At 39.5% G+C, this 25,922-nt stretch overlaps 1 protein-coding gene across 1 annotated transcript in view; it reads left to right on the top strand.

Annotated features, from left to right (window-relative positions):
- The first annotated feature begins 597 nt into the window (after nucleotides 1–597).
- The window catches only part of fat2 (FAT atypical cadherin 2), a 51,162-nt gene continuing 25,837 nt past the window's right edge, over nucleotides 598–25,922 (top strand). The window contains exons 1-13 of the mRNA XM_017690040.2: nucleotides 598–827; nucleotides 4,922–8,215; nucleotides 9,794–10,105; nucleotides 13,285–13,343; nucleotides 13,705–14,016; nucleotides 14,438–14,648; nucleotides 18,074–18,213; nucleotides 18,701–18,976; nucleotides 19,207–19,417; nucleotides 19,613–23,659; nucleotides 23,921–24,117; nucleotides 24,290–24,443; nucleotides 25,035–25,268. Coding sequence (XP_017545529.1) covers nucleotides 4,924–8,215; nucleotides 9,794–10,105; nucleotides 13,285–13,343; nucleotides 13,705–14,016; nucleotides 14,438–14,648; nucleotides 18,074–18,213; nucleotides 18,701–18,976; nucleotides 19,207–19,417; nucleotides 19,613–23,659; nucleotides 23,921–24,117; nucleotides 24,290–24,443; nucleotides 25,035–25,268 — 9,445 coding nt within the window. The 5' untranslated portion in view covers nucleotides 598–827; nucleotides 4,922–4,923. The remainder of the gene's footprint in view (nucleotides 828–4,921; nucleotides 8,216–9,793; nucleotides 10,106–13,284; nucleotides 13,344–13,704; nucleotides 14,017–14,437; nucleotides 14,649–18,073; nucleotides 18,214–18,700; nucleotides 18,977–19,206; nucleotides 19,418–19,612; nucleotides 23,660–23,920; nucleotides 24,118–24,289; nucleotides 24,444–25,034; nucleotides 25,269–25,922) is intronic.

Here is a 25,922-nt window from a genome sequence, read left to right as displayed (position 1 = left end):
TTTTTTCTTGCATTTTATTCTCTTCCCCGATGTTAAGCTAAGCATGATAATTCATTTTACATGGCCATTTCTCATAGCTGCCCTGTATTGTGGCTGCATTATAGCTTCAGTATAAATGGGCAGGGTTAAACTGCTGTATTTAGGCTGAATAGGCAGATAAACATAAATGTCTTGGTTTTTATGACATCATAAAAACAATTCATTTAAAACAGGCTGTTTTTGCAGTTTAGTTCTTATTTCATATATGCACTGCATGTATTGGGGAAGTTAAAAAGCATGTTCTGAAATTTCAGTGCTTACATACTTCACCAAACTCCAAAATTAAGAGAAAATTTGGTTTCTGGATCCTTAAAAAGTCCACTTTTTAGGAGAAAAAACACCTACCACCTCAAACAAGTTACCTTTGATAAAAAATCATTTGTTGGTGTGCAGTTCTGAACAGAAAGATCTTGAGTCACTCATTGCCCAAAGCCTAAATGGAGAGAGAGAGAGAGAGAGAGAGCGAGAGAGTGAGAGCGACATGTGCCTGGGTGCCTGGTTGGGTGTTGGACAGGAAAGGGGGTGGAGGGCGGGACAGATTGGGGAGGGCAGGAACGTCCTGAGGGAACAAGGTGTCTTACCAGCACGGCAGCTCACAATTCACTCTTGAGTAAAAGCAAATTAGCCTATGCAAACACACAGAAGATTTTCTCTTTTATTTTGATTTCGTTTTAAGTGCATTATGGGAAAACGAGAACAACTTTTGGAGCTGCATTGGAATACTAAATTACCAAAGCTGTAGGAAGTTTTGGGAAAAGTTCCATGAGGAGTTTCTCTGAGGATCTCAGGTACGTTTACTGTGAAGACGCGTGTGGGCAACGGATTTCTAAACTTTTGTGCCTATTTGCATTTGAATTACTTTGTTGTCTTGAATGTATTGTTTTAAATGTCTGTAGTTAATGGAATGACCCAAATAAAATTGGTCTTATGTACAATACCGTAATACATTTACATTTAAATGGCTCATGCCTCACTGTCATGAGAAATGACTAACATTTCACTTTGTTCTGTCATTGCTAGGGGAGCGAAAGGTGCAAACTAAGAGATTTACTGTAGATTTTGAACTAAAATATAACATTAAAAAAATGCAGAATTTTAAAATGTATCTTCTCAAAACATTTTGAATTTTCACAGTGCTTTTAAATATGATGGGATGATAGTCTCTTCAAATGCATGAAAATCTATGTCTTATGATAAGTGACCATTCAAATCAATGTCAGAGAATGCAGCAGTTAACTAGAAATTCAGACTTCATATGAAGAAAGAATGCATTCAATCTGGCAGTGCAATATGATTTATATGTAGCTTGAGATGACCTGATGTGTGCATTACAGATGGGCCCATGAGATAACTTCACTGCTAACAATTTAAACTAGTATGTTTAAGCCATGTGGCCACCAACTCTGGAGAGACCTCCGGGTTCATTGGAATTAAGCCATTTGCCCAAATTATGCATTCTTTGGACCCTTCCTAGTCATTTAGATCATTGTCTCCCTGTGTCTCTGGGTGGGGACACAAGTGAGCTTGCAGGAGGTGTATTTATGGATTATCATTAAATGGACAGGCAGTGGATTTAGTTGGAAATACAATGACAGTGCAAATGAAGATATTTATCCAACATGCAATGCATAGGCTTAATCTAAACTTTCAGTTAAAAAATGATGTCTATTCTAGTCACAGTCATCTAGGCTTTGGTGAAAAACTGTGTTTCCCAGAAACAAAGACTACACACTTTCACACTTCATGTTTATAGAACATTTCTAAACAAATGACAGTATTGTCTTGCAATGTGTATACAATGTTCCTTTGCTGTTTATAATCAAATATAATTCTGGTTTGGAGAGCTAGAATGACATACCAAGGCTGTTGTAGTAATTAAGTGGTATTCTTCCTGCACAAACCCACAAAACTCCTCTATGAAAGGCACATGAAGGCACAGTTATACTGACAACAGTTACCTGACAATAGACTTTTCACTTTATTTAAATTGTATGTAATATAAATAGCTTGTTTTTAAGTGGATTTTGACAAAATAGCACTGTTTTTTATTATTAATGTTCACCTTAATTGCCATCACTACAGCTAGACCTTAGGTTTGGGCCATAATTGCCAAAACTAACAACTAACAAAAACTAACCAAAAATTGCCAAAAATAACAATGAAAAAACATTTCTATGAAGATAATGTCTGTATGTAATTCTAGTAGTATGTTAGCACTAAGCTAACAGCATTTCTCATGGCAATTTTTTGGCCGTTATTTATAATACAGCACCTGACTTAGCAAACTGATCAGGCTACCACTCACAATCAGTGAAGGCTTCCAGAAATCCTAGCGTACCTTCTTTCTTTTTTCACAAAACTGGTCCCAACCATTGTGAACCAAATTACATTGTAAATCAATGATTGGTTTATTTTACTGTCAGTTCTTAATTGTGTTTGTGGTTAACCTGACACCTTAGACCTTTAGTTCCTTAGTTCCTGAACTACTAACCAGTAGGAGTGCTTGCTTGGCTGATGATGTGGAGAAGAAAATCCAAAATTCTCCCTTGGCTGCTTTAATAATTGAACCACTATGTTTCCAACCAAAGCGTAATGAAATAAGAGTACTACTAGGATATGTTCAGAGTTTAAATACAACAAGCATGATGATCCTATTAAATAAAAAATTCTGACTTTTTATTTCACAGAAATCATTACGTCTTTTCTGGAGGCTTACAAGGCCCTGAGTTGTTTAAAATAGCATTAGGATTGAAACAAAAGCAGCAAGCCTACCTACTGTAAATATTCCTTACCATGGCCCACTCTGTCCAAAAGTGAGAGACATATAGGCATGTGCATGCTTCAAAGCATAGTTCAGGGTAAGAATGCTAACTCAGGGTGAGGTTTTGCCGCTTATATACAAATGGATAACATTACATGAATAGTACATGAAAAGCTCACACTTTTACACATTTGGGCCCTCATAGTGAAACGTGTGAAAGCCTCTGCTGCTGGTCTGAGCATGTGGCTACAGGTAGCTGATACTGTGGGCTGTGACTTGGAACAAGAACACATAACACATCCTATTACTAACAGACATGCTTACTCATTCGCTTTGCCAATTTGCAACTTGCATTTCCCCTGCAGGGTTCACAGCTTCACAACTTCAACCAGCTCTTTAGACTAACAGCAGGCTGTATTCATTCTTTCTTCTGAATTAAATCTCCATAAATTAATGCGGTCACAGATGGCATAGGAGGAAGGGCGCACAGCAAACCTACTGTTAAGTTCCTATCATGTTGAACAAGCAAATTGAAAGTAGTCACACACTGACCAAGTGTTTTTTTTATTGCAGGTAAAACCTGCCCTGACACTTTTGAATAATGAGGCCAAAACAAGTTTACCACTTAAAACAGGGTCCAAAAGTCTGAGACCACACTGAAAATGGGGATTTTTTTAAATGATTAATTATTAATTATTAGTTTTTGTTTTAGAATTTTGAAAAATTGACCATGTTAAGGCCTCTGCATAAAAAGCCTGATTTTTTTAGTCTTATCTCTTCCATTGAAGCTTGTGTTCAGATGACTCTCAGGTGGATTTGATCTATTTATCAGAAGCCTCTGTACAATCTTGTGGAAATCATGCCAGTTCAGATGCAATTGTCGTTAAACTTAACAAATACTAGGAAGTCATGCAATTGCTGCAAATATTTCAAAGATTCAACTTTTTCACTTTGTTTACACTGATAATACAATTTGCAATGTGAAATTCTGTATTAAATAGCAAAAGAATGCAAAGTACTAGTCTCAGAGTTTTGGACCTTGTCATTTAAGCTTCTTTATACTATTAACTTAGAATAATTAAAAAGACACTCTTTTTCCTCTCTCTGTTAATCTCTTTCATACAGTGCAGATCAAAAGTTTAAAACCTCTGTTTTCATTCATATAAAATTGTTTTTTTGTGGATGTCTGTATAAAATGATTCCAAAATGATGCTATTACTCTCCCTCTTAGATTTAAATTAGTTTGCGGCAAGCTGATGAACAGAGTTGTAGATGACTTTAAAATGATTGAGAAAGCTGTATAAGATTAAAGATGAAGTTATAATTAAATTTAAACTAGAATATATTAAAAAGTGAGAAGTGGAGATTGAATTCACAAGGCAGATAACCTGTCAAGAAATTAATGTAGATAAATAAAATAAATAGATGTGTTTTTTTTTTAACTTTAAATAAAACATCTTTAACAACCTGGCACTTTTGAGCACCATTTCTATTTATTTGCTTTGAGTTAAACATATGGGCCTTTGGCACATTTTATTTTTCCCCAATTCAGCAAATAATCAGTAATAGTGTAGAAGTGTGCTCTCTGTAGAGGACGTGTTCAATGATTTTCACTTAGAAAATCAACAAAATGTCATCTGGCCATTTGCACCCAAACATTTGCATATGACTGAACATGGGTGACTATCAACTGATTTCCTTGGGTTCTAAAAAAAAAAACAAAACAAAAAACAATAGGTATCTATACATAATGTTTTATAGTCTAGAAAAAATGATTGTGTGAAAATGTATCACCTGTCTAAAAGAGCTCCAAGTTTCTTCACAAACTCAGACAATATAATACTGCTTTTGTCAAGGCATGTTAGAACAGGAACCAAATACCTGACTGAGGGCTTTCACTTGGCAACAGAGACTATGGGGGTTTGTGCTGTGTGTGTGTGTGTGTGTGTGTGGTTTCAGTGATGTGAACTGCATTAGTTGGCATTAACCTATTCTTTGTAACAACATATTTACATATAAAAATGATTCATCATCGACCTGTGACTTGACACGCTCACTGATCCCGCTCACAAAGACATGCTGAGACATTCAACTCACATTTGTCTCTCTCTCCCTCTTTAGGTATGAGGCTCTGTGGGGAGCCAATAAGAATGGCCTTGACAGACAGAGCTAAACTGCTCAGTGTTATAGCAGTTCTGCTGTACATAGCCAGATGTCAGGGGAGCCTGGAAAAGGACGGCTCTCCTCTGAGGTTCACCCATCACTTGTATAATGCCACCATTAATGAAAACTCTGCCCCCAGGACCTATGTGGAGAGCCGCGTACGAATGGGCATTGTAGTTTCTGATCCGTTCTGGGACATCAAGTACAGAGTTGTCGCTGGCGATGATGATGGCCTTTTCAAAGCAGAGGAGGTAGCCGTGGGGGATTTCTGCTTCCTGAGGATAACAACCGGCAGCGGTAACTCACTCTCTCCTGTTCTGCTCAACCGAGAGGTACGGGATGCTTACACTCTGACTGTTGAAGCTACAGAGAGCACCTATGAGTACCAGGCAAGAACAAAGGTATCGATCCAAGTGCTTGATACAAATGACCTCAAACCGCTCTTCTACCCTGCCTCCTACAACGTGGTGATCAGGGAGGACACACCAGTGAAATCAAGTGTGGTGAGAGTGAGTGCAACGGACGCTGATATTGGCAGCAATGCCGAGTTTTATTACTCCTTTACCACTAGATCACATCCCTTTGCTGTTGATCCTTTCACAGGCACCGTCACGCTTGTCAAACAGCTTAACGCCACTCAGAGAGAAAGGTACGACCTTACCATTTTGGCAGAGGATAGGACAAAGAAAATCTCTGGGGTGCAGAAGTTTGGAAACGTTGCTACGGTTGTTGTAAACATCGAAAAGGTTGCTGAAATTTTTACTCTCATCACACCCATCACAGCAGAGGCTCCTCAAATGGACACAGACAAAATAAGCGTGAATGTCAAGATAGAGCCCCAGGCAAAGGCACGAGTGGTCTCTCTGAGTATAGTTGCAGGAGATGCAGAGAAGGGTTTTGAGATTATTCCATCCACTTTGCAGGGTAACGACTTTCAAGTGGTCTCAACAAAACGGATTAACTGGCCACAAAACCCATTTGGATTAAATATCTCCCTTCAAGCGAAGGACAGAAGTAACCCCCCTTTGCTAACACCAGTTAAGAACATCCATATTCCTTCTCCCCAATTTACATCACTGACATTTGAGCAAAAAATATATCATGCCACTCTTAGTGAATTTTCCCCTCCAAAAACCCATGTGCTGAAAGTGTCTATACATCCCAGTTTACCAAATGTCACTTATCACATTAGAGGCAATGCAGATAGCCATAAATTCAAAATTAGCACAAAAACTGGCATTATTATTACTTCAGAGTCTCTTGACTTTGAAAAGAAATCTCATTATGAGTTTGATGTGACTGTAAATCACGGTGAGGCTGAAGCCCATGTCATAGTCGATGTAACTGATGAGAATGACAATGCTCCTAGGTTTATTAACCCATCACACCAGGCCACTCTGCCAGAAAATATTCCTATAGGAAGTAGCATTTTATCCATCTTGGCTATCGATGTGGACAAGGACAACAATGGCTTTGTGACCTATGCCATTGCAAACACGGCTCCATTACCTTTTGTCATAGATCCACTGACTGGGGTGATTTCTACGTCAGAAGAGTTTGATTATGAGCTAATGAAGAGATGGTACCATCTTCGGATCTGGGCTTCTGACAGTGGTAGTCCTTTTAGCCGTGTGAGTGAATGTGCCATCACCATCACTATGACCAACATCAATGACAATGTTCCACTTTTTGAGAGAGTGGCATGCAATGCCACCATCCCCCGAAACTTTGCAGCAGGAGAGACCATTGTAGAGATGTCTGCAGTTGATCTGGATGAGCTGGAGCAAATTCGCTATGGAATCCAGTCTGGAAATGAGGACAAATTATTTGCCATTGACCCTGTCTCTGGCATCATCACATTAGCACAGCCCATTCCCACAGACTTTTTAGAATCAGAAAGTCCTTCATATACCCTAAAAGTAACAGCAACAGATGGCAAATATAGTGCTGACCCCACTACTGTCACTGTGCATGTCACGGGCGAGGGCAAGGAAGCCACCACACACTGCCAAGAAACTGGAGTGTTCAGGCAGCTGACAGAGAAGCTTATTGAATCAATCAAGCCTGTGCTCTCTGCCCAAGAGGAAGACTCTTTCTCTGATGTCCATATAATCAATCGTCACTCTCCAAAGTTTGTTCTTGGCATTCCAAGCTCCATTGATGTCAGGGAAGACTTTACTCTCAACACATCTATACTACACTTTCAGGCCAATGATAATGACAGTGGCTTTAATGGAAAGCTTGTCTATGCAATTTCAAGTGGGAATGAGGATGGATGTTTCTCCATTGATATGAACACAGGAGACCTAAAAATTGTCTGTACATTAGACAGAGAAACCAAAGAATTCTATATTCTGAACATAACAGTGTATGACTTGGGCACACCACAAATATCTGCATGGAAGTTTCTTGCTGTCAATATTTTGGATGTAAATGATAATCCACCATTATTCTCTCAACCAAGATATGTTCTGAACATACCTGAAAACACAGAGACTGACAAGAGCATATTCAAAGTACACGCAGTGGATTTTGACCTTGATGACAATGGAGTCATCAAATATTCCTTATTAACATTCGCTGACTTATTCAAAGTTGATGAAACCTCTGGGGATGTGAGGGTGACCGGGCATTTGGACAGAGAGACCTTTCCTAGCTATCACTTAAAGATTGAGGCCAGGGATCAAGCGAAAGAGGACCCTCAGCTTATCTCAACTGCAGATCTAGTGGTTGTCTTGGAAGATATCAACGATAATCCTCCTAAGTTTGCACCCAAAGTCTACAGCATTAAAGTCCCTGAAGATGCCCCTCCAGGGACAGTGCTGTTATGGGTTGAGAGCTATGATCTGGATTTGGGGAGTGGAGGAGTCATAAGCTATAATCTGAAGAACAGTGAGGCAGGCACGTTTTTCCTGGACACAAGCACAGGGCTACTAACTCTTGAGAAGGAACTGGACTTTGAAAGAAAGCAGTTTTATAATTTAACGGTTCGAGCTGTGGATCATGGAAACCCCAGGTCCTTATCATCCTCATGTTTTGTAGAGGTTCAAGTGTTGGATGTAAATGAAAATTTGAATAAGCCAGTTTTCAGCTTGTTTGTACACAGTGCTCCAATTTTGGAAGATGCCAAAATAGGCACTTTAGTCCTGACTCTCACAGCTTTGGATAAAGATTTGGGGAGAGATGGAGTAGTTAGATACCACATTCATGATGGGACAGGACTTGGAGTCTTTGTCATTGATGAAGAAACAGGTAAGCCTGCTATGCTAAATGCTGTTCTGAAACTGCTCCTGTTCAATTTCTTACAGTGCAGGTTTATAGGTATTTAAATCCATACTAGTCTCTTACAAGTTAAAAGGATATACTATATTCAAAAGATGTTTTAGTTGATTTATCCCACATTGTCATTGTTATTCTAGAAGTTACTCTGTAGTATAAGCTGAAACCAAACCTGGTCAACTTCAAGCGCTACTTATACAGAACTGAGGAAAATCAGAGATAACTGTTTTTATTTCAAGTCAAGTTGGTCATTAAGTAAGTTATGCATGAGGAGATGTGTTGCTGTCCTTCCACTGAGACAACTCGGTGCTAGGGGTCTGAAATGATGTGAGGCTTTCAAGAACATGTTTTTACTGAGAAAAAACAAAGAAGCTACAGGTGTTCTCAGAACAATGTACTGACCACTCCAGAGTCCAGACATCAACATCATTTAATGTGTTTGGAATTATTTGGATTGTGAGAAGCAGAAAAATGCAACCAAAATATTCCTGCAGATTTCTTTTAAAAACTGGAAGGAAGCATATAGAAAAGAACGAAAGCTGTAATAAAGGAAAAGGAAAGACACAATAAACACTTTGAGGGGTCCTTTTTAGATAAAACAAACATTCAACAGACTCTCAGTAGCATGTCAAAAACATATGAGAGTTAGGATTAGTTTTTGGGTTGAAGTTAAGGTTAGGCTTAGGATTAGGGTAAGGTTAGGTTTTGGAAGTAACATATTGACAATACATCTACTTAATATAAGTAATGCATCGTCAAGATATTTATTTCAATATATTTAGATGCTGCACTTCTGCTACTTCACTGATATGTTGTTGATGTGTTACTAATGACTGTTAAGAGTTTTTAATCATTTGTAAATGACCACTCCAAACAGTGTTACTAAAAATGATTATTATATTTAGTTGCTGAGGCTTCTCTGTAATTTTCTGCTAAATGTTTTTGTTACTGTCCAAAAGAACTGTAATATCTCCATTTTTCTTGAAATCATTTGAGCATAGTAGCTGTCCTTTAAATTGTGTAAAAAATTCACAATTAATAAGCCAACAGAAATGCTCTGAAATTGCTTGAAATAACAATTTACATTAATTTACATTAAAAGTTAAGGATGTTTTTGCTGTCTTTGTTTTTTTTTTTTTTTTTTTTCTGCTTTCCTCCTGATGCTGAGAAATGAATAACTCATTCTTAATGGCTGTTTAGACTATGAATTGAATAAATAAATAAATAAAGGGTGGTTTCTGACTTCCAGTTCCGTATGTACATCATGTAAACGTTTGTGGTTATAGATTTCTTTCAAACATTTAAGAGAATAATTTTACCTAAATAAGTAGAAATTATGTGTTATATTATGATTCTTGCATAATTAGCAGCACATGCATACTATAGACTGCATTTTAATTAGCAAATGTTTCGCAAAATAGTGCCTCAAAATGTGAATATCAAAGTATATGTAAATTACACAATAAATTTGTTGCCATACACTTATGAATCTTTATTATCTGTCGCACAGTATATCTCAATATCTGAAAACTGTATGATTCTATGTTGCAGGAGTGATCCGGACGGCAGACACTCTGGACAGGGAGGCTATACCGCACTACTGGCTGACTGTGTATGCCACTGATCTTGGCACAGTACCCCTGGTGTCCTGGACTGAAGTGTACATTGAAGTTTTGGACATTAATGATAATCCTCCTGACCTGTCCCAACCTATCTACTTTGCTTCAGTCCATGAAAATTTGCCCAAAGACAAATCTGTGTTGAAAGTGGCCGCCACAGATGCCGACAAGTCTTCAGAGGGAAAGGTGACGTTCCAGATCCTGGATTCTCAGCGCACATATTTCACCATCGACTCAAAGACAGGTAAACAACTCTAATTAAGGGTCTTTCCTTGTCAGTCATTTCGCTTTCTTTTTCTTTCGTTGTGGTAAAAATCTTCATAAGCGGCTAACAATACTGAAATAACATGCACAGTATGACAGTTCAATCAAACAAGTTCAGGCACAAACTAGGTGTAACCAAGGTGTGCTGCAAAAGGAACTTGGTGAATGGACTAAATAATTACTGTGCACAAAACGCTATCATTCTAAGAATTTTTTTCAGCAGGGGGTAAAGCTTTATTACAAGCTCCCTGGAGCACAAAAAGTCCCAAAAGCACTGTACATCTGACCTTTGATAGCAATGCGGATTAGCCTTTGAAGAGCCCCTAGGAAAATTACAACAGCATTAACCTGAATCACAAGCTCGTACTTGTCCATTCATGGCTTCTTATTTCTTTGTTGCTTCATCACCTCCACCCCAGGCTAACAGGGATGACACAAAACTCCCACCCTGTACAGGGGACATTACAAAGACTACTGCACACAAAGGTGTATCTCTAAAACACAACCTACAAGTCTTGTAAGAGCAGCCTTTTGTTGGTATTTTAGGGCCATCTGCATAGTAGTGCAGATACTGCACAGAAGAGATTGTCATTGTAATGCAAATGTATTCAGATGTAATTGTGAAAAATAACTGGTGTAAGGCTGAAATAGTGAAAATGAAAAGGGAGTGCTTTGGAAAACACTGCTCACAATGTCAGTATGGAGTCTCCAAAGCCAAATTAACAGCATAAAACATTTTTAGTAATCTCTTGTTCGGATCTCTTACTCACGCGAAAGATGAGGTCGCTGCATCTCTGTGTTACAACAGGGCCTGAGTGATTCATTTCTACAGAGAACAGTGTGACTAAGCTAACCGCCTTAACGGCTTAGCGTAGCAAAACTGTCTCATTTAGGGTAAGAGCCAATGTGGAATTATTAAAGACAAAACAAATCGAGGGTGGACTAGGGTTTAATAAGAAGGAAGTACCTCCTGTCTAGCCCTGCAATGGACTGGTGACCTGTCCAGGGTGTATCATGCCTTCTACCCAATGACTGCTGGGATAGGCTCCAGCTTCCCCCATGACCCAGAAGGATAAGTGGCCTAGAAGTGTGTGTGTGTGTGTGTGTGTGTGTGTGTGTATCTCCTGTCTTTTTTTGTTTATACTAAAGCAATGAGCTGGTTGAGGCTGATCAGTAAGATATGATGTGCGTAAAACCCACTTACCTGGAATAAAGTCACTGTAACAGCCTCAATTATTGATTTTATAAAATGGCAACAGTATAAATTATGACAAAATAATGCATTTTTAAAAAAATATTTTCAATAAATTACTTAAATCTGTTTAGAGCAATTACAGACCTCTAACCTATTCTCCAGTAGCCCACCACTGCATATGCAGTTGTTAACTTTTTAACATTTTTGTTACATAACATGTCACAGTATAGCAGCATTTAATGCACAACATTCATCTTATAAATAGTATTCTTGTGCACCAAATTACCACCACAAAAACACTGCTACTTTCCCCTTACAAAAACACACACATTTCACATGTAAATAATCACAGTTTTAAGAAAACATTTCAGGATCTACTAGTGCCTCAATGCAACACATTCGTTTTCCCATACTGTGCTTAATAATAACTTCCTTATAGTAGACCTAACCTACTCCAGTAACATTAAATTCTTCAATTCAAAAGATAACACTAACAATGGGAGGAGCGGTCTCTGCTGTTAGCGAGTGTTTAGCCTAACTTAGTTTTTAAGAAAACAAGTTGTCAGCCCCTCAGTTTAAACAATAGTGGGATCTTACATAATGTTAAACACATTTGGGGCTGGTTTCCCAGACTAGACAGCATTTTCAAGCTCTGGACGACAGAGCATTCTGAATGAAGATTATATGTTGAAAGGAATAGTCCACCACAGTCTATTTGCAACATAGTGTTTTTGTGTTAATTACTCATTAATACAGAATTCATTGCATGTTGGCCATAGAGCACCTATATCAAAGATCATATACAATTTACAATGGCTTTGAACGTGGCTCCATCAGACTTTACGGCTGGTGTTCTGATGAATTGCACTACCCTGTAAAAATGTCCTACCTACCGTACTGTATATTTTTAAGTAGTGCCCTACACAAAACTGTTGGTAGGAAATGTAGTTGGTCTAAATTACCCTTCAGAAAATGCTACCAGCGCTTGAAATCTATAGGTTGGATAATTTGATAGCTTAAATCTATCAGAAAACGTTACCAGCATTAAACGAATAAGTAGGATATTTTGATAGCGTGAATCTCCTTATCAGTTAGGTAAGTAATAATATTAAGCTGAGTCTGTACTGAATTAACATTAAAAACACAGCACAATGTCTGAAACATCATTACACTAGATCTGCGCATGCTCAATAGGACCCTTCGATGAGTAGGATAATGTTAGAACGCCGGTTTTTATCTTGGGTAACAACTCCGACTTTTCTGCATTCCTGAAGCCTCTTATGGCGTTACGAGGCATTTAACGTCCACGTCCAGATGGATGTTAATGCTAAAACCACACTTTCTAACTAAAACTGCTGTACAGCAGTCACCTGTCTAAATAGAGAGTGCAGTAAAAGCCCAGCGGGGTTTTGTTTTGAGTGCAGTAAATGCGGCTGGGACACGGCTAGCTTATCTGCTAGCCTAATTTGCAAAACACGAGACATATTTATTACTAAGGTATGTTCTTAGTTAGAAATCTGTCAAAAGTAAACTCCGAGCTCACTCAGCTTACCTCTTCATGCTCGTTTGTAAAAAGCTCTATTGCAAGAAACAAAAAAGTCATGCTAATTTAGCATGCGGCGTTTGTTGGCATATCTCGCCCTGTCAGCCACTGCAGCTCTCAAAGTCAAACCTACAGAGCCTAGTCGCTGTCACACTCTTGGCCGCTGGGAAAGTGAGACTTTTATGTCTTTTGGCAACTGCAAAAACCGCAGAACTGTTGACCAGATCATAATGGAGAGGGAAAAGAAAAACTTTGTCCACGAGGTTGACCCAGTGTAAACAGAGGAGCTGTATAAACACAATTAAGAAAGCGAAGCTGTGGGAAGCGAGTGCGAATTGGTCCGCCTGAGGTACACAGACAGGTGTGCCAAGCCTTATGAGCGCAGTGCCATTGATTAGCCTGTCAATGTCTGTTTACTTAGGTGTGATCAGCACCGTCATCGAGCTGGACCGGGAACAAAAACCTGAGCACATTATTGAGGTGAGTTCACCTGCTATTTCTCATATATTAAGTCAGGAAGCACGTGTCCTTTTTTTCTAACTCTTCTCTGCTTTTGTATTAGTATTTGTTGCAAATTTTAGTATTTCCAGTTGCAATGTGTCGTGCCTTTTCTATTAATTCACCACTGTTACTGTATAGGAATCTCAGACCAGCAGGATTTAGCAGATCTACTTACATAAACTATGAATAATACTGATGCTGAACAAAATATTTATGCTTTTGATGCCACATGTTTTCCAAGGTCTCTGGATCACTTATTAAGCTATATATTACACATTCACTTTGCTTTGCTGAAACAGGACTGCCACAACATAGTGTTACTCCTTTCTTCTTTGCACAGGTGATTGCATCTGATAACGGAGCTCCCCCTCTGCGCTCCACTGCCACGGTGGTCATTAAAGTGCTGGATGAGAATGATAACAGCCCTCAGTTCAGCCACAAGCTCTTCCAAGTCAAGCTGCCTGAGCGCCAGAGTACGGCCCTGCCCCAGCAGGTCTACAGGATGGTTGCCCGTGATGATGACGAAGGGCCCAATGGCATGATCACCTACAGCCTGGAAAACAGCATGGAGGGGCAGTTTGATATCGACCCCACAACAGGGGTGGTCACCGCCCAGGGAGAGTTTGGACGAGGCAATTACAGCATCCTCACGGTAAAAAAATCACAAATAGTTTGCTGTTCACACTGTCTCAATGTATTATTTAAACCATCATGTTAGGCATGAGCAATATGATTATATGGTACTGTTATCATGAAATTATGTCACAGTGCTTTTGCTAATTTGCTAATGTTAAAACTTAACTGTACTCTTAGGTTTTCCATAGCCTTTTAAAAATAAGGCAGTGCCGTTTTGTTTGTCCGTTCCAATTTGTTTGCAACCTTCAGAAAAACGAAATGTCATGTTGCCTGTTATCAAGTAATGTGATGTTGTATTTTTGCCAGTTTGCCCATGCTTACCTCACAGCATGGCATACCAAGTTGGCAAATAACAGTCAAATGCTTGCAATTTAAAATGAAAAATTTCTGAAAAATAGGGGATGCTCACACAACTTTTTGCTTTTCACATGTCATAGATAAAAGCCACAGACCATGGCAGTCCTGCGAGAATGTCCAAGTCACGTCTGGATGTAGAATGGCTGCCTCAGCCGGAGCCCAATTCTGTGCCACTGGCCTTCGACGAGGCACACTTCACCTTTGCTGTCATGGAGACTGACCCAGTTGCTGACATAGTGGGTCTCATCAGCACAGAGATCACTCCCAGCCTCCTCTGGTTCGACATTGTAGGTGAGCACAGTGCTGTTGTTCTGCCTGTCTCTCTGCTTCAGTAACTGTAAACAAGACAACCTGGCGCAAACCCGGTCCAGTGTTTTTTGAAGATAACCCGCTTCAGCAGGCTCTGCCAGCACTGGCAGAACAAAAACAAAGGACAGAGCTTTTTGAGCATGTATTTCTTTCAGAAAACAGAGAGTAGTGTTTTTGGAGGATTACAGTTATCAGGCTTGTGTGTTTTTTATTGTGGAAGAAACAGCGATTACTATACAAGTTCATGGTAAAATGAATTTTCTAATTAATCAAAGCATGTAGCAGTGATGTCCTCTAAACCTAAATACATCTGTTTATTTTCTCATACTTCACTTAAGTATGCTAATATCTGCTTAAAGTGGATTAAGGTCTTGACTAAACAATAGGGTTTTTTACGTTAAGCTTCATATATGAAGTACCACGGCACTATTCTGTTGAGCAGTTAACTGCAGCTTGTCACCCTGTGTTGAAATCTGAGCCAAAAGGCAGATCTCCAGCTGCTCCACATTTTCTCAGATGACAGGCCAGGGTCTCCTTCTCTCTCCTCTTCTCCATCAGTGGCTAAGCATGCAGAGTTGTCTCTCAGCCTCACATGTAGAAAAGGGCTTACCTTGGCCTTCACGCCAAGAACTTGAGTACTTTTCTCAGCCCTAGCCGCCTACAACTAGTATAGAAATGAGCTTCAATGGAATTAAGTCAAGAATAATATCATCAGCTGGATGCTTGGGCAAAGTTCCCCTGTTGGCTGCAGAAGAACCATTTTTGCACCTACATGAAGTAGTGGGCTGTAATACTCTTTTCTCTGAGGAAACACTGGCAGCCCTGTCCTTGAGAAATAACACACTGCACACGAGAAAAGATGAATCTTACTTCAGACTGCTAGTGATTGTGATGGCAGTATTTTTTCTGCACTTCTCTGAAGTCAGTGGTAAACAGTATTTTACAGTTTTTATGCAGATTATATATTTTATATATTAGATATGTGTATTTTTATATCATTTATATGTAATATTTTTATATATGATAATTGTTATATTATTATTATTATTATTTGTAGTAGTAGTAGTAGTATTATAATACAATACATAGAAAAAAAATCTGAACTTGAAGAGGATTGTTTCCCTGGTTGTCCATAATTTCTACATAATTCAGTTGTTAAGATGTAAACAAAGTCATTTAGAGGTTTGATGTGTAATGGTTCATTGTAGAAACTCAGATTCCTTTATAATGGTGGTGATGGGACCTTTGGGTTGTGATATCTACAATGTATTCAGACATGTTTTCTTATAAAATCAGTGATCTCATACATATTGGTAGGTGATATGGAAAAAAATATGATATTTCAAGAAATTTTCACAACATGATATGTCAGTCTTCTGACATCTAATAAGTTGATACAGACACATTTGAAAAGTGCTATTAAAACATAAATCTACATGATTTTATGCCTAAAAATAATTTGTAACATATTAAGATGTAATTTATTACAATCGATAATGTTAAATATTGGAATATTTTCAAGCCTTACCTACACTTCCCTTCTTTGTTTTTGAGTGTTAATAATGGTAAAATTGCACTAAATATGAAACTAAATTGTTTAGGGACTATTGTCTTTTATAATTTCCCACATGTACTTCCATAATGAGATTTTCAAAAATATAATTTGGATTACTCCCTTATCTCAAAGCTATTGTACAACAGTGGCTTTGCAGTGCATGAAATGCTTCAAACATATGGTTTCTATCACAATTCTTACTTGGTAAGTAATTCTTACTTACATATCACTCTGAATGATTTTGTTTAGTAAATTATACAAAACCTTTAATATAATGATATTTTATGAATTTTATTATATATCAGTTTGTTTTTGTTGGTCTGTTGGTCAGTTTAATAGAGAGCCAGTGTTTTTCGAAAAGTAAAAAAAAATTAATAAGGTTTTGATATGAACGTGCAAGTATGCAAAGGTCCGTAGACATCAACTTATTCAAACATTTCTTCCCTGCTGTTCTCCTCAGAGTTTCTTCTAAAGGTTTGAATGTTGCTGTGAGGCTCCCCAGAGATTTGGATGGTGATCCATCACTCCAGTGATCGCAGTTCCACTGTTTCACAGTTTTCTACCCTTCTTTCTACACTTGGCTTTGGGCATTCCTTTCTATTGCTAGTACAGGGATCATACAAACATATACAAATATTTTTCTCCTGTGTTCCTCAAACCAGGTCATTCATGTTCACTGTGAATATGAATCTTATATGAATATAATGTGTAGCTCACATAATGTGTAGTCTAGTACTATTCAGTGTCCTTGCCAACTCCTTGAAGCCAAATGCTATTCTCTTAACAATCACTGTGCGCAAGTACTACAGAATGCCTCAAAATCATCTCAGATGGGTAGGAAAAAAAGATAAAGCCATATATAAAAGTCACCTTTAACAGTTTACCAAAACATTGATTTGAAACAGCTGTGTGCTGCACTATATTCTTTATAAAACATGTGCCTTTACTGTGGCAGCTGAGCTTCAGCCCCCATCTAGAGAAGCCAATTATGAATCAATTAGAAACAGACAGCTTCAAATGCAAGCTGTCTTCAGAAATTCTCTCAAAGCTTCCATCAGGATCATTCAGCTCAGCATTAGCCACAATTGGTCATGGCCATTGGATCAGTAAAAGGGATGTTGCTCTACATAAATCTCTACAGAGGCTTCTTAATTGATAAATTTGGGGGGATGAATAGATGGCTGAGAAAGAAGTTAAAGGCCGACAAAGTAGCTTTATCCTCTCTTAAACAAGACCAGTCTTCAAAAGGTGGATTTCTTAATAAACACCATCTGCCAAAGCAGGCATGAGTTTACCCCTACTGATTGAGACGTCTGTTCTTAGTGTGCGCATGCCAAATATTTTCCCTGAAACAATTGTTTTTGTTCTTGTATATTCTACAACTCTGAAGGGACATTTACAAATGACCTTGTTTTTAAAAAAAAAAAAAACACACAAGAAGGAGCATGAAAACAGAAGACTTGTGGCACTCACTAAAAGTTGTGTTCTTTGAGAAGGAGGGTGAGTGAACACCCCATTCTCACGAATGCAGATGAAATGTGCGCTGTTGTTTTCAGCAGGGCTTAGTCACATAGGCTTGTGGTCTACAATGTTGGAGTGGCCCTCAATTAAACGGGTTGGTTCTGAACAAAGAGTAAGCTTATCGCTCATTTCAACTGTGTTTTGTTTTCTTTGCTTCAGATTACATGACACCTGTGCCTTATTTTCACAATATTTCATGCTATTCACTCATCCGTTAATGCACGCAGGTCCATGCAGGGCTTTGCTGAGAGACACTGACAGTTGCCCTTTAGATGCCCCGGGACTCCTTCAAGGGGCCCAGTTCTAACCAGCAGCTTGTGTCATTTCTTAGGTGGTGATGAGGACCAGGATTTTTACATAGAGAAGAACATGGGCAGTATTGCGATAGCCAAGCGTCTGGATGCAGCCAGAAGATCTAATTACAACCTTACCATCAGCGTCACAGACGGCTCTCAAATCATTACTACTCAGGTAAAGGGCACGTGTAGCAGATGCTCTACCATGACATGTTAATGACTGACTGAACATATTATTTCCCCAAAACAGAGTGCAGGCAGAGTTCAATATGACAGGCCATGATTTCTTCTGCCTCAGGCAACAGATATTCGGTCTGCAATGAATTCAGATGAATCAGTGTCTGAAATACATCTTTACAAATTTTCATTTGAATGCCATAGTTAACACATGATAAATTTGGGAAAAATTTAATTTAGTATCATGCAAACCGCATGCTTATATCATCACACACAGGCCTTAAAGTATGTTATGTGGTTTCTGACACTGTAAGACACCCTATTATTTGTGAAAATGGGCAAAATTATAGACAAAATTCAGATGAAAGATGAAAAGCCTCCACTGAGGGATGAAAGCCTCCACTGAAAGCTTTAACATTAATCAATTTTTTTAGCATTCTTCAGACAAGTCTGCAAGCTTGGCATTCTTTTATCTTGTTTCTCAGGCATACATTCGAGTGCTGGACATGAATGAGCATCGACCGATGTTTCTGAAGAATCAGTATGAGGTCAGAGTTCCAGAGGACACAGATCCGTGGAAGGAGATCCTACAAATCAGTGCCCAGGACGCAGACGCCAACAGCAGGCTGGTCTACTCCATCCACAGCAGCCTCCATCCAGACAGCCTTAAGCATTTCCATCTGGATCCAAAGACTGGAGTGCTTGTCCTTACTGAGAAGTTGGACTATGAGACCATCTCCACACATACTCTTATTGTGATGGTAAAAGATAATTCATGACACCACAGATGTTAAAACTGAGCAGCAAGAACAATACAATGAGGAATTTGGTGATTAGTTATTAGGTGGTTATTAATCCATCTTTGCTTGAACTTTTATCCAAACCCACAAACTGTTCAGACAGTAATTTTTTATACCAAGGAAATTGATCTCTAATATTATATCATCGATTAAAGAGCAAACAAAAGTAAAACCCTATCATTTCCATGCAGGTTCGTGATCAAGAGATTCCAGTGAAGAGGAACTTTGTAAAAGCTGTGGTGCATGTAGAGGACTGTAATGACTACACACCAACTTTCATGAGCACTCATTATGAAGGAAGCATCAGCAACCTGGCTCCAACTGGTACTGAAGTGCTTCGAGTCAAAGCTTTGGACAAGGACACAGGCAGCAACTCTGAGATTGTCTACTCTATTCACTCAGGTAAGACCATAAGAGCTGTCAATATTGTCAAAGGTACGGAGTGCTTGTATTGCTTTTCTCCAGTATATTATTATTTAATCCTGTGTAGCAGATGCTTATTATTGCTAGAAATAAAACCTAGTATCTCCAAAACAGTAACTTCATGGGAGACTGAAAAAAATTTCTTAATGTGGCTTAAATCTTTATTTCCGACAGGGAATGTGGATGGAGCTTTTGATGTTGATCAGGACACAGGAAGCATCCGTGTGATGAAGTCATTAGACAGACTTTCCCAGGAGCTGTACCACCTTACAGTGAAGGCCATTGACCAGGGCTTCCCCCAGCGCAGTGACCTTTGCCCTGTCAATATCCATGTGAAGCTGTCTGAGCTTACAGCGCCAAAGTTCACCCAGGATGAGTACTTCACTGAAATAAGTGAGGCCAGTCCTCTGGGTGCTCCAGTGCTCTCTGTCTCAGCCAGCTGTCCATCTCCTGTGAATTACAGGATCAAAGATGGTGACCCTAATGGGACTTTCCACATCAATTCCAACTCCGGGCTGCTATCTGTCCAAAAAGCTCTCAATTTTGAAGAGTGCCTCTCTTACCGCCTGCAAATAAGAGTTACAAATACAGCTGGGGTCTCGTCAGATGCTGTTGTCTATGTGTATGTCATAGACGAAAATGACAATGCCCCTGCTTTCCTTCAGGACAGCTACTACGGTCAAATCAGCGAGTCTGCGCCTATGAACAGCATGGTAATGGGGGAGAACAACACCCCACTGGTGATCAAGGCCTCAGATGCTGACAAGGACTTGAACGCTCTGCTAATCTTCCAAATCCAAGAGCCAGAGGCAAAGAAAATGTTCAAAATAGATCCAAGCATGGGCACCATCTCTCTGATATCTATGCTTGACTTTGAGACTACGCCAGAGTTTGTCTTCAGGGTTCAAGTGCAGGACTCTGGGGAGCCTTTTCTAAGCTCTGCCAAACCATGCAAAGTCACCATTCGTGTCCTAGATTTTAATGACTGCTCTCCTAAATTTACACTATCTGTGTTTACAGCTTCCATCGCAACTCCTATTTTCAAAGACATGAAAGTCGTCCAAGTATTGGCTCTTGATGCAGATTCATCAGTTGTGTACAGTTTTGCAGAGAGTAATCACCAAAATGTGTTTGAAATAGACCAGTTGACTGGTGAGATTTCAGTCAATGATGTGTCTGACTTACAGTCCTATTATGAGCTCAAAGTTTTAGCCTCGGATGGCTTGTACAAAGACACTGCCTTGGTGAAAGTTAATGTCACTTATGTCAAAACAACTAGTCTGAAGTTTGAAGAGAGGATATATATAGGCACTGTACTTGAAAACACAACATCTATAAAAACTTTAACTGTACTAAGAGCCACAGGTAGCTACCTTAATGAACCATTGATTTACACTGTTCTGAATCCAGGAGGCAAGTTTTCAGTTGTGCAGACATCAGGAGTGCTACAGACCACTGGTGTTCCTTATGACCGCGAGGAGCAGGATGAGTATAATGTGGCTGTGGAGGTCAGAGACATGAGAACTCCACCACGTATAGCCGTAACTTATGTCAAAGTCTTTGTCGACGATATCAATGACAATGCACCCATCATATCAAACCTTCCTCATACTCTGATGATATCTGAGGAGACTGAACCAGGGGATGTTCTCTTCCAAGTGGTGGCAACTGATGATGACACTGGTGAAAATGGATCTATAATTTACACACTAGAGGACCATTTTAATCTCTTCAGGATTGATCCCTATCTTGGGGATGTGTCCCTTCAACGACCTCTAGACTTTGAATCATTGAATAAGTATGTGCTTACTGTGCGAGCCTCTGATGAAGGTGAACCTAGTCTGTCAGATTTTGGGGAGCTGTACGTCCAAGTGCAAAACCGTTCTCACCCTATATTTCAAAGTTTGTTTTACCCTTTGAGACTACCTGAAAACATTGCTCCTTTCACAACTGTCTTGCATGTGCAAGCAAGAAATCCAGAGGGCTATCGCCTTATCTACAATCTTGTGGAGGATAATCCCTCAAAATTTTTTCACATTGACTTTAAAACAGGAATGTTGAGTGTCACTGACTTTCTAGACTATGAGACACAGGCAAAGCACCTATTGACTGTTCGGGCCACAGACTCTGTGACTGGTTCTTTTACAGAAGCCAAAGTAGAGATAGATGTTGAAGATGTAAATGATAATGCCCCTGTATTTGGTAACCTTACTTACACAGCTGACTTGTTAGAAGGTCTTCCAGTAGGCACATCTGTAATACAGGTTTCAGCTTTTGACAGAGACTCAGGGAGAAATAAAGATGTAACCTACCATATAGTTGACACAGGGAAAAATGAAGCAGAATTTTTCAAAATGGATCCGCTGAGTGGTCTTTTAGTAACATCGCAAGTCTTGGATTATGAGACCATACAGCAGTTCCACCTAAAAATCAAAGTCACAGATAATGGTACACAACCTCTCAGCAGTGAAGCTTATGTTATTGTGAATGTTACAGATGTCAATGACAACCCTCCCGACTTCAGTGAGTCACACTATCAAGCCTCTCTGGACGAAATGGCGTCTTGTGGTCACATAGTCATCAAAATCCAGGCTTCAGATCCTGATAGCAAGGATATTCTCCAGTACAAGATTCTCTCAGGGAATGAAGGGAGATACTTTGCTATCAATGAATCCTCTGGTCTTATTTCATTCTCCAATGTTTGCAAGAGAAATCTGGATCCATTTTACAACCTTACAGTTGCTGTATCAGACAGTGTGTTCCAAAAGACTGCTCCTGTAAACATTGACATGACCAGCAGCAACAGACATAGCCCTTATTTTAACCAGGATATTTATGAAGCTGAATTAGCTGAGAATGCAGAGCCAGGAACACGTGTGATTCGCCTAGCTGCAATCGATCCTGATGATGGACCATATGGCAGTGTGGACTACACCATTATCAACAAGCTTGCAGATGAAAAATTCTCCATTGACAATGAAGGACAAATTGTAACTGCTCGGCCTTTGGACAGAGAGAATCCCTCACAAAGAGTGGTTGCCATTAAAGTCATGGCTAAAGATGGTGGTGGCAGAGTAGCTTTTTGCACTGTGAAGATCATTCTTACAGATGAGAATGACAATGCCCCTCAGTTCAAAGCATCTCAGTACCACGTCTCCATTCAGTCCACTATAAATAAAGGTTCCCCAGTTATTCAAATAATGGCATATGATGCTGACGACGGCAAGAACGCGGATGTAACGTACGCAGTTGATGAAGCTGAGGAAGTGACAGAGGAGGTGATTGAAATTAATCCCTTTACAGGTGTGGTCAGTGTCAAAGAGAGCCTGGTTGGAATGGAGAACAAAATCTTTAATTTTAAAGTCCAGGCTCGAGATGGAAGCATACCTTTTTATAACTCCACTGTACCAGTTCAGGTTAAAGTAGTCCCACCAGAAGTGCCTCTGCCAAGGTTTACTGAACCACTGTATACATTCACAGCCTCCGAGGATCTTCCCATTGGCTATGAGATAGGCACGGTCAAGGCCGATGCGGACATGCCGCTGATATACAGCTTAGTAGATGGCAACACTGTGGAAAGCAACAGGGACAAAGTGTTTGCAGTTGATGAAGAAAGTGGCACACTTGTGGTGCAAAAGAATATTGACTATGAGAAGACCAAGTGGTATCAGATCGATGTTCTTGCTCAAGGCAGTCACAATGGCACCGATGTAGCTTCTCTAGTGTCAGTTAGCATCCAGGTTCAGGACGTGAATGACAACCAGCCCTTGTTTGAGGCGGACCCATATAAAGCCATACTGGCAGAAAACATGCCCTCTGGCACCACCGTCATCCAGGTGACAGCTAATGACCCTGACAAGGATGCTAATGGACAGGTGACATACAATTTGGAACCAGAGATGGATGATATCAGTGATATCTTTACCATTGACTCAGACACAGGCTGGATCACCACGTTAAAGGAGATGGACTGTGAAACTAAACACTTTTACAGGTTCTATGTGGTGGCCACTGACCATGGAGGCAGTGTTAAGCTTTCCTCTTCAGTTCTTGTGGAAGTGACAGTCACTGATGAAAATGACAACCCACCGCAGTTCACAGAGGAGCTCTATCAAGGGTCCATCATTGAGAACAGCAGGGCTGGAGAGGTGATAGTCACTCTGACAACTATTGATAATGATGTGTCTGTAGACAACAGACAGGTCACATGCTATATAACAGGTGAGTTCAATTATGGTCCCAGATATCAGTAATGTGGCAGTAGAGAGTTCACAGTATCTTAGCTCTGTAACTTCGGGGCATAGATATTAGTAGTTTTCCAAATCCAAATCTCTATCCAAAGTGTGTCCAGTATTGTGTCTTGCTGTGATTATTAAGATGGTGTTCTAATGGTGGTGTGCTTGACCCCTGGAAGCTTATAGTGGTTTTAAATGCCCAGTTAATATTTTTAATGTTGCTGTCTTATCTTGACCTTCTTGAAAGATGGTGACCCACTAGGCCAATTCTCGGTCATCGCAGTGGGAGAAGAGTGGAGAATTACTGCCAAAGGTTCACTTGACAGGGAAGTCAAAGACAAACACGTACTCAAGATTTTAGCCACAGATGGAAAATTTCAAACAGCTGCCACAGTGGAGGTCCATGTTCTTGACATCAATGACAACAGTCCGTTGTGTGAGCAAGTAAGTTATTCAAAAAAAAAAAAAAAAAAGCTGAATAGTCAATGCTGAGATTAAACATTGAGTTTATCTGTTCAGTTAAGGCATAAAATTAATTAGTATTTGTGCTTTTAAGAGCTGAAGATATTTAAATGCAAAAATATGCTTTTGGCAATTCCTACACTTCATTTTTTAGTTGCTGTACACTGAAGCAGTCATGGAGAATTCTGCATCAGGACGGTTCATTCTGAAGGTGTCTGCCTCCGACCCAGACATTGGCACCAACGGACAAGTCTCTTTCACTCTTCATGGTCCAAATGCAGACAAGTTTCATCTTGACCCCAAAACTGGTAAAACTGATTTTTTCATGCTTCCTTGGACTTCTCTTGCTCGTGTTGGGTATTTTTTTATATTGTTAGAGATCAGGTATTTCTTTTCTTACTTTTGAAGCACATCATCCACAACATCTTAAAAGCATCTTAAAAGCTTAAAAATCTTATGTTTATCCTTCTCATCAATCGTTATTGTTTGGTTTGTGTTTTATCTGTCCTGATGGTTTCAAGTGCATCCTATCTAAGCCCATAATCTAACAGCATGCTATATCAGGTTACCAAGATGAGAATTGTTTGGAATTATCTTAAATGCATTTCAGTGCATGGAGAACTGTGAATTGCATTCAGGTATAGAATTGTGAACTAGGCTGCATAAAGAAGATTGCAAAAATTTCAAAATGCATCTTTCCTTTTTATGACCTTTTGAAAAATTCACTCACAAACTACGAATGCTACAGAAATATTTTTTTTGTGCTGGAGGGAGTCACCTCAGCATTTGTATTAAGTAACCTGTCTTAACATGATATTTGAAATGTTCTTCATGTTTCCTGGTCTATGACTAACATTTCACAACAAGTTATAACACAAACAAGCTTGTGTTGTAAACAGGGGAGCTGTTCACCCTCTCCGTCTTGGACCGGGAGAAGGAAGCCGAATACGACCTGGTTGTCAAGGCAACTGACGGTGGTGGACGCTCGTGTCAGGCGGACATTATGCTTATGATACAGGATATGAATGACAATGCACCACAGTTCTCCACCAACCACTATGAGGTTACTGTGTTTGACAACACCACCGTTAGAACACCTATAGCAGTCATCTATGCCAAAGACCCAGACACAGGTATGCCAATTCTTAAATACGTGACCATAATATAGTAGCACGTGTTGTGCTACATGTTGTGAAACGTGTTGTGATGTCTTTAATGTCCAAAATAGTGTTTATTGGTATCAGTAATACTGAGCAAAAAGATCTTGGATAATGTACACTTGGTAAATACTTTTTCGTGAAAGGATCCCATTTCTTTCCCCGAGCCAGAACAGTATGGAGTGAGAGTGAAGGTGTGTAATGTTTGATCTGGAATTGAGCGCAGTATAGAAAGACACTTTTAGGGAGTGCCAGACCACACCTGGTGATGTGTGGGAACATGTACAGGATCCTCTGTAGCTCCTGGCCAAAGGCTTCTGCTCAGATATGTGTTTGCAGCCATGAAAACACTATTAGCAGTAAAATACTGTTTTTTTTTACTTATTCCTTCTGACAGTTCTGACTAGTAATAAAACCAGGGACCAGAAAAAGCCTGTACTACTTTGATCATTATAAAACTACACCTGCATCACTGTAATTAAGTTAATGTTTGAATTTCTAGTTTTAATGCTTTAGGTAACTTACCAGTCTAATAGCAACAAGCCTGAAATTCTGTCCATTTCTGAAGTTTAGTGACTTGCTTAGATGATTTCTGCTTCACTGGCCCAAGGTATCTGCTCGGCAGTGAAC

Source organism: Pygocentrus nattereri, chromosome 8 (assembly GCF_015220715.1).
Source record: "Pygocentrus nattereri isolate fPygNat1 chromosome 8, fPygNat1.pri, whole genome shotgun sequence".
Taxonomy (NCBI): Eukaryota; Metazoa; Chordata; class Actinopteri; order Characiformes; family Serrasalmidae; genus Pygocentrus; species Pygocentrus nattereri.
This window is presented reverse-complemented; position numbering and strand designations above follow the sequence as displayed.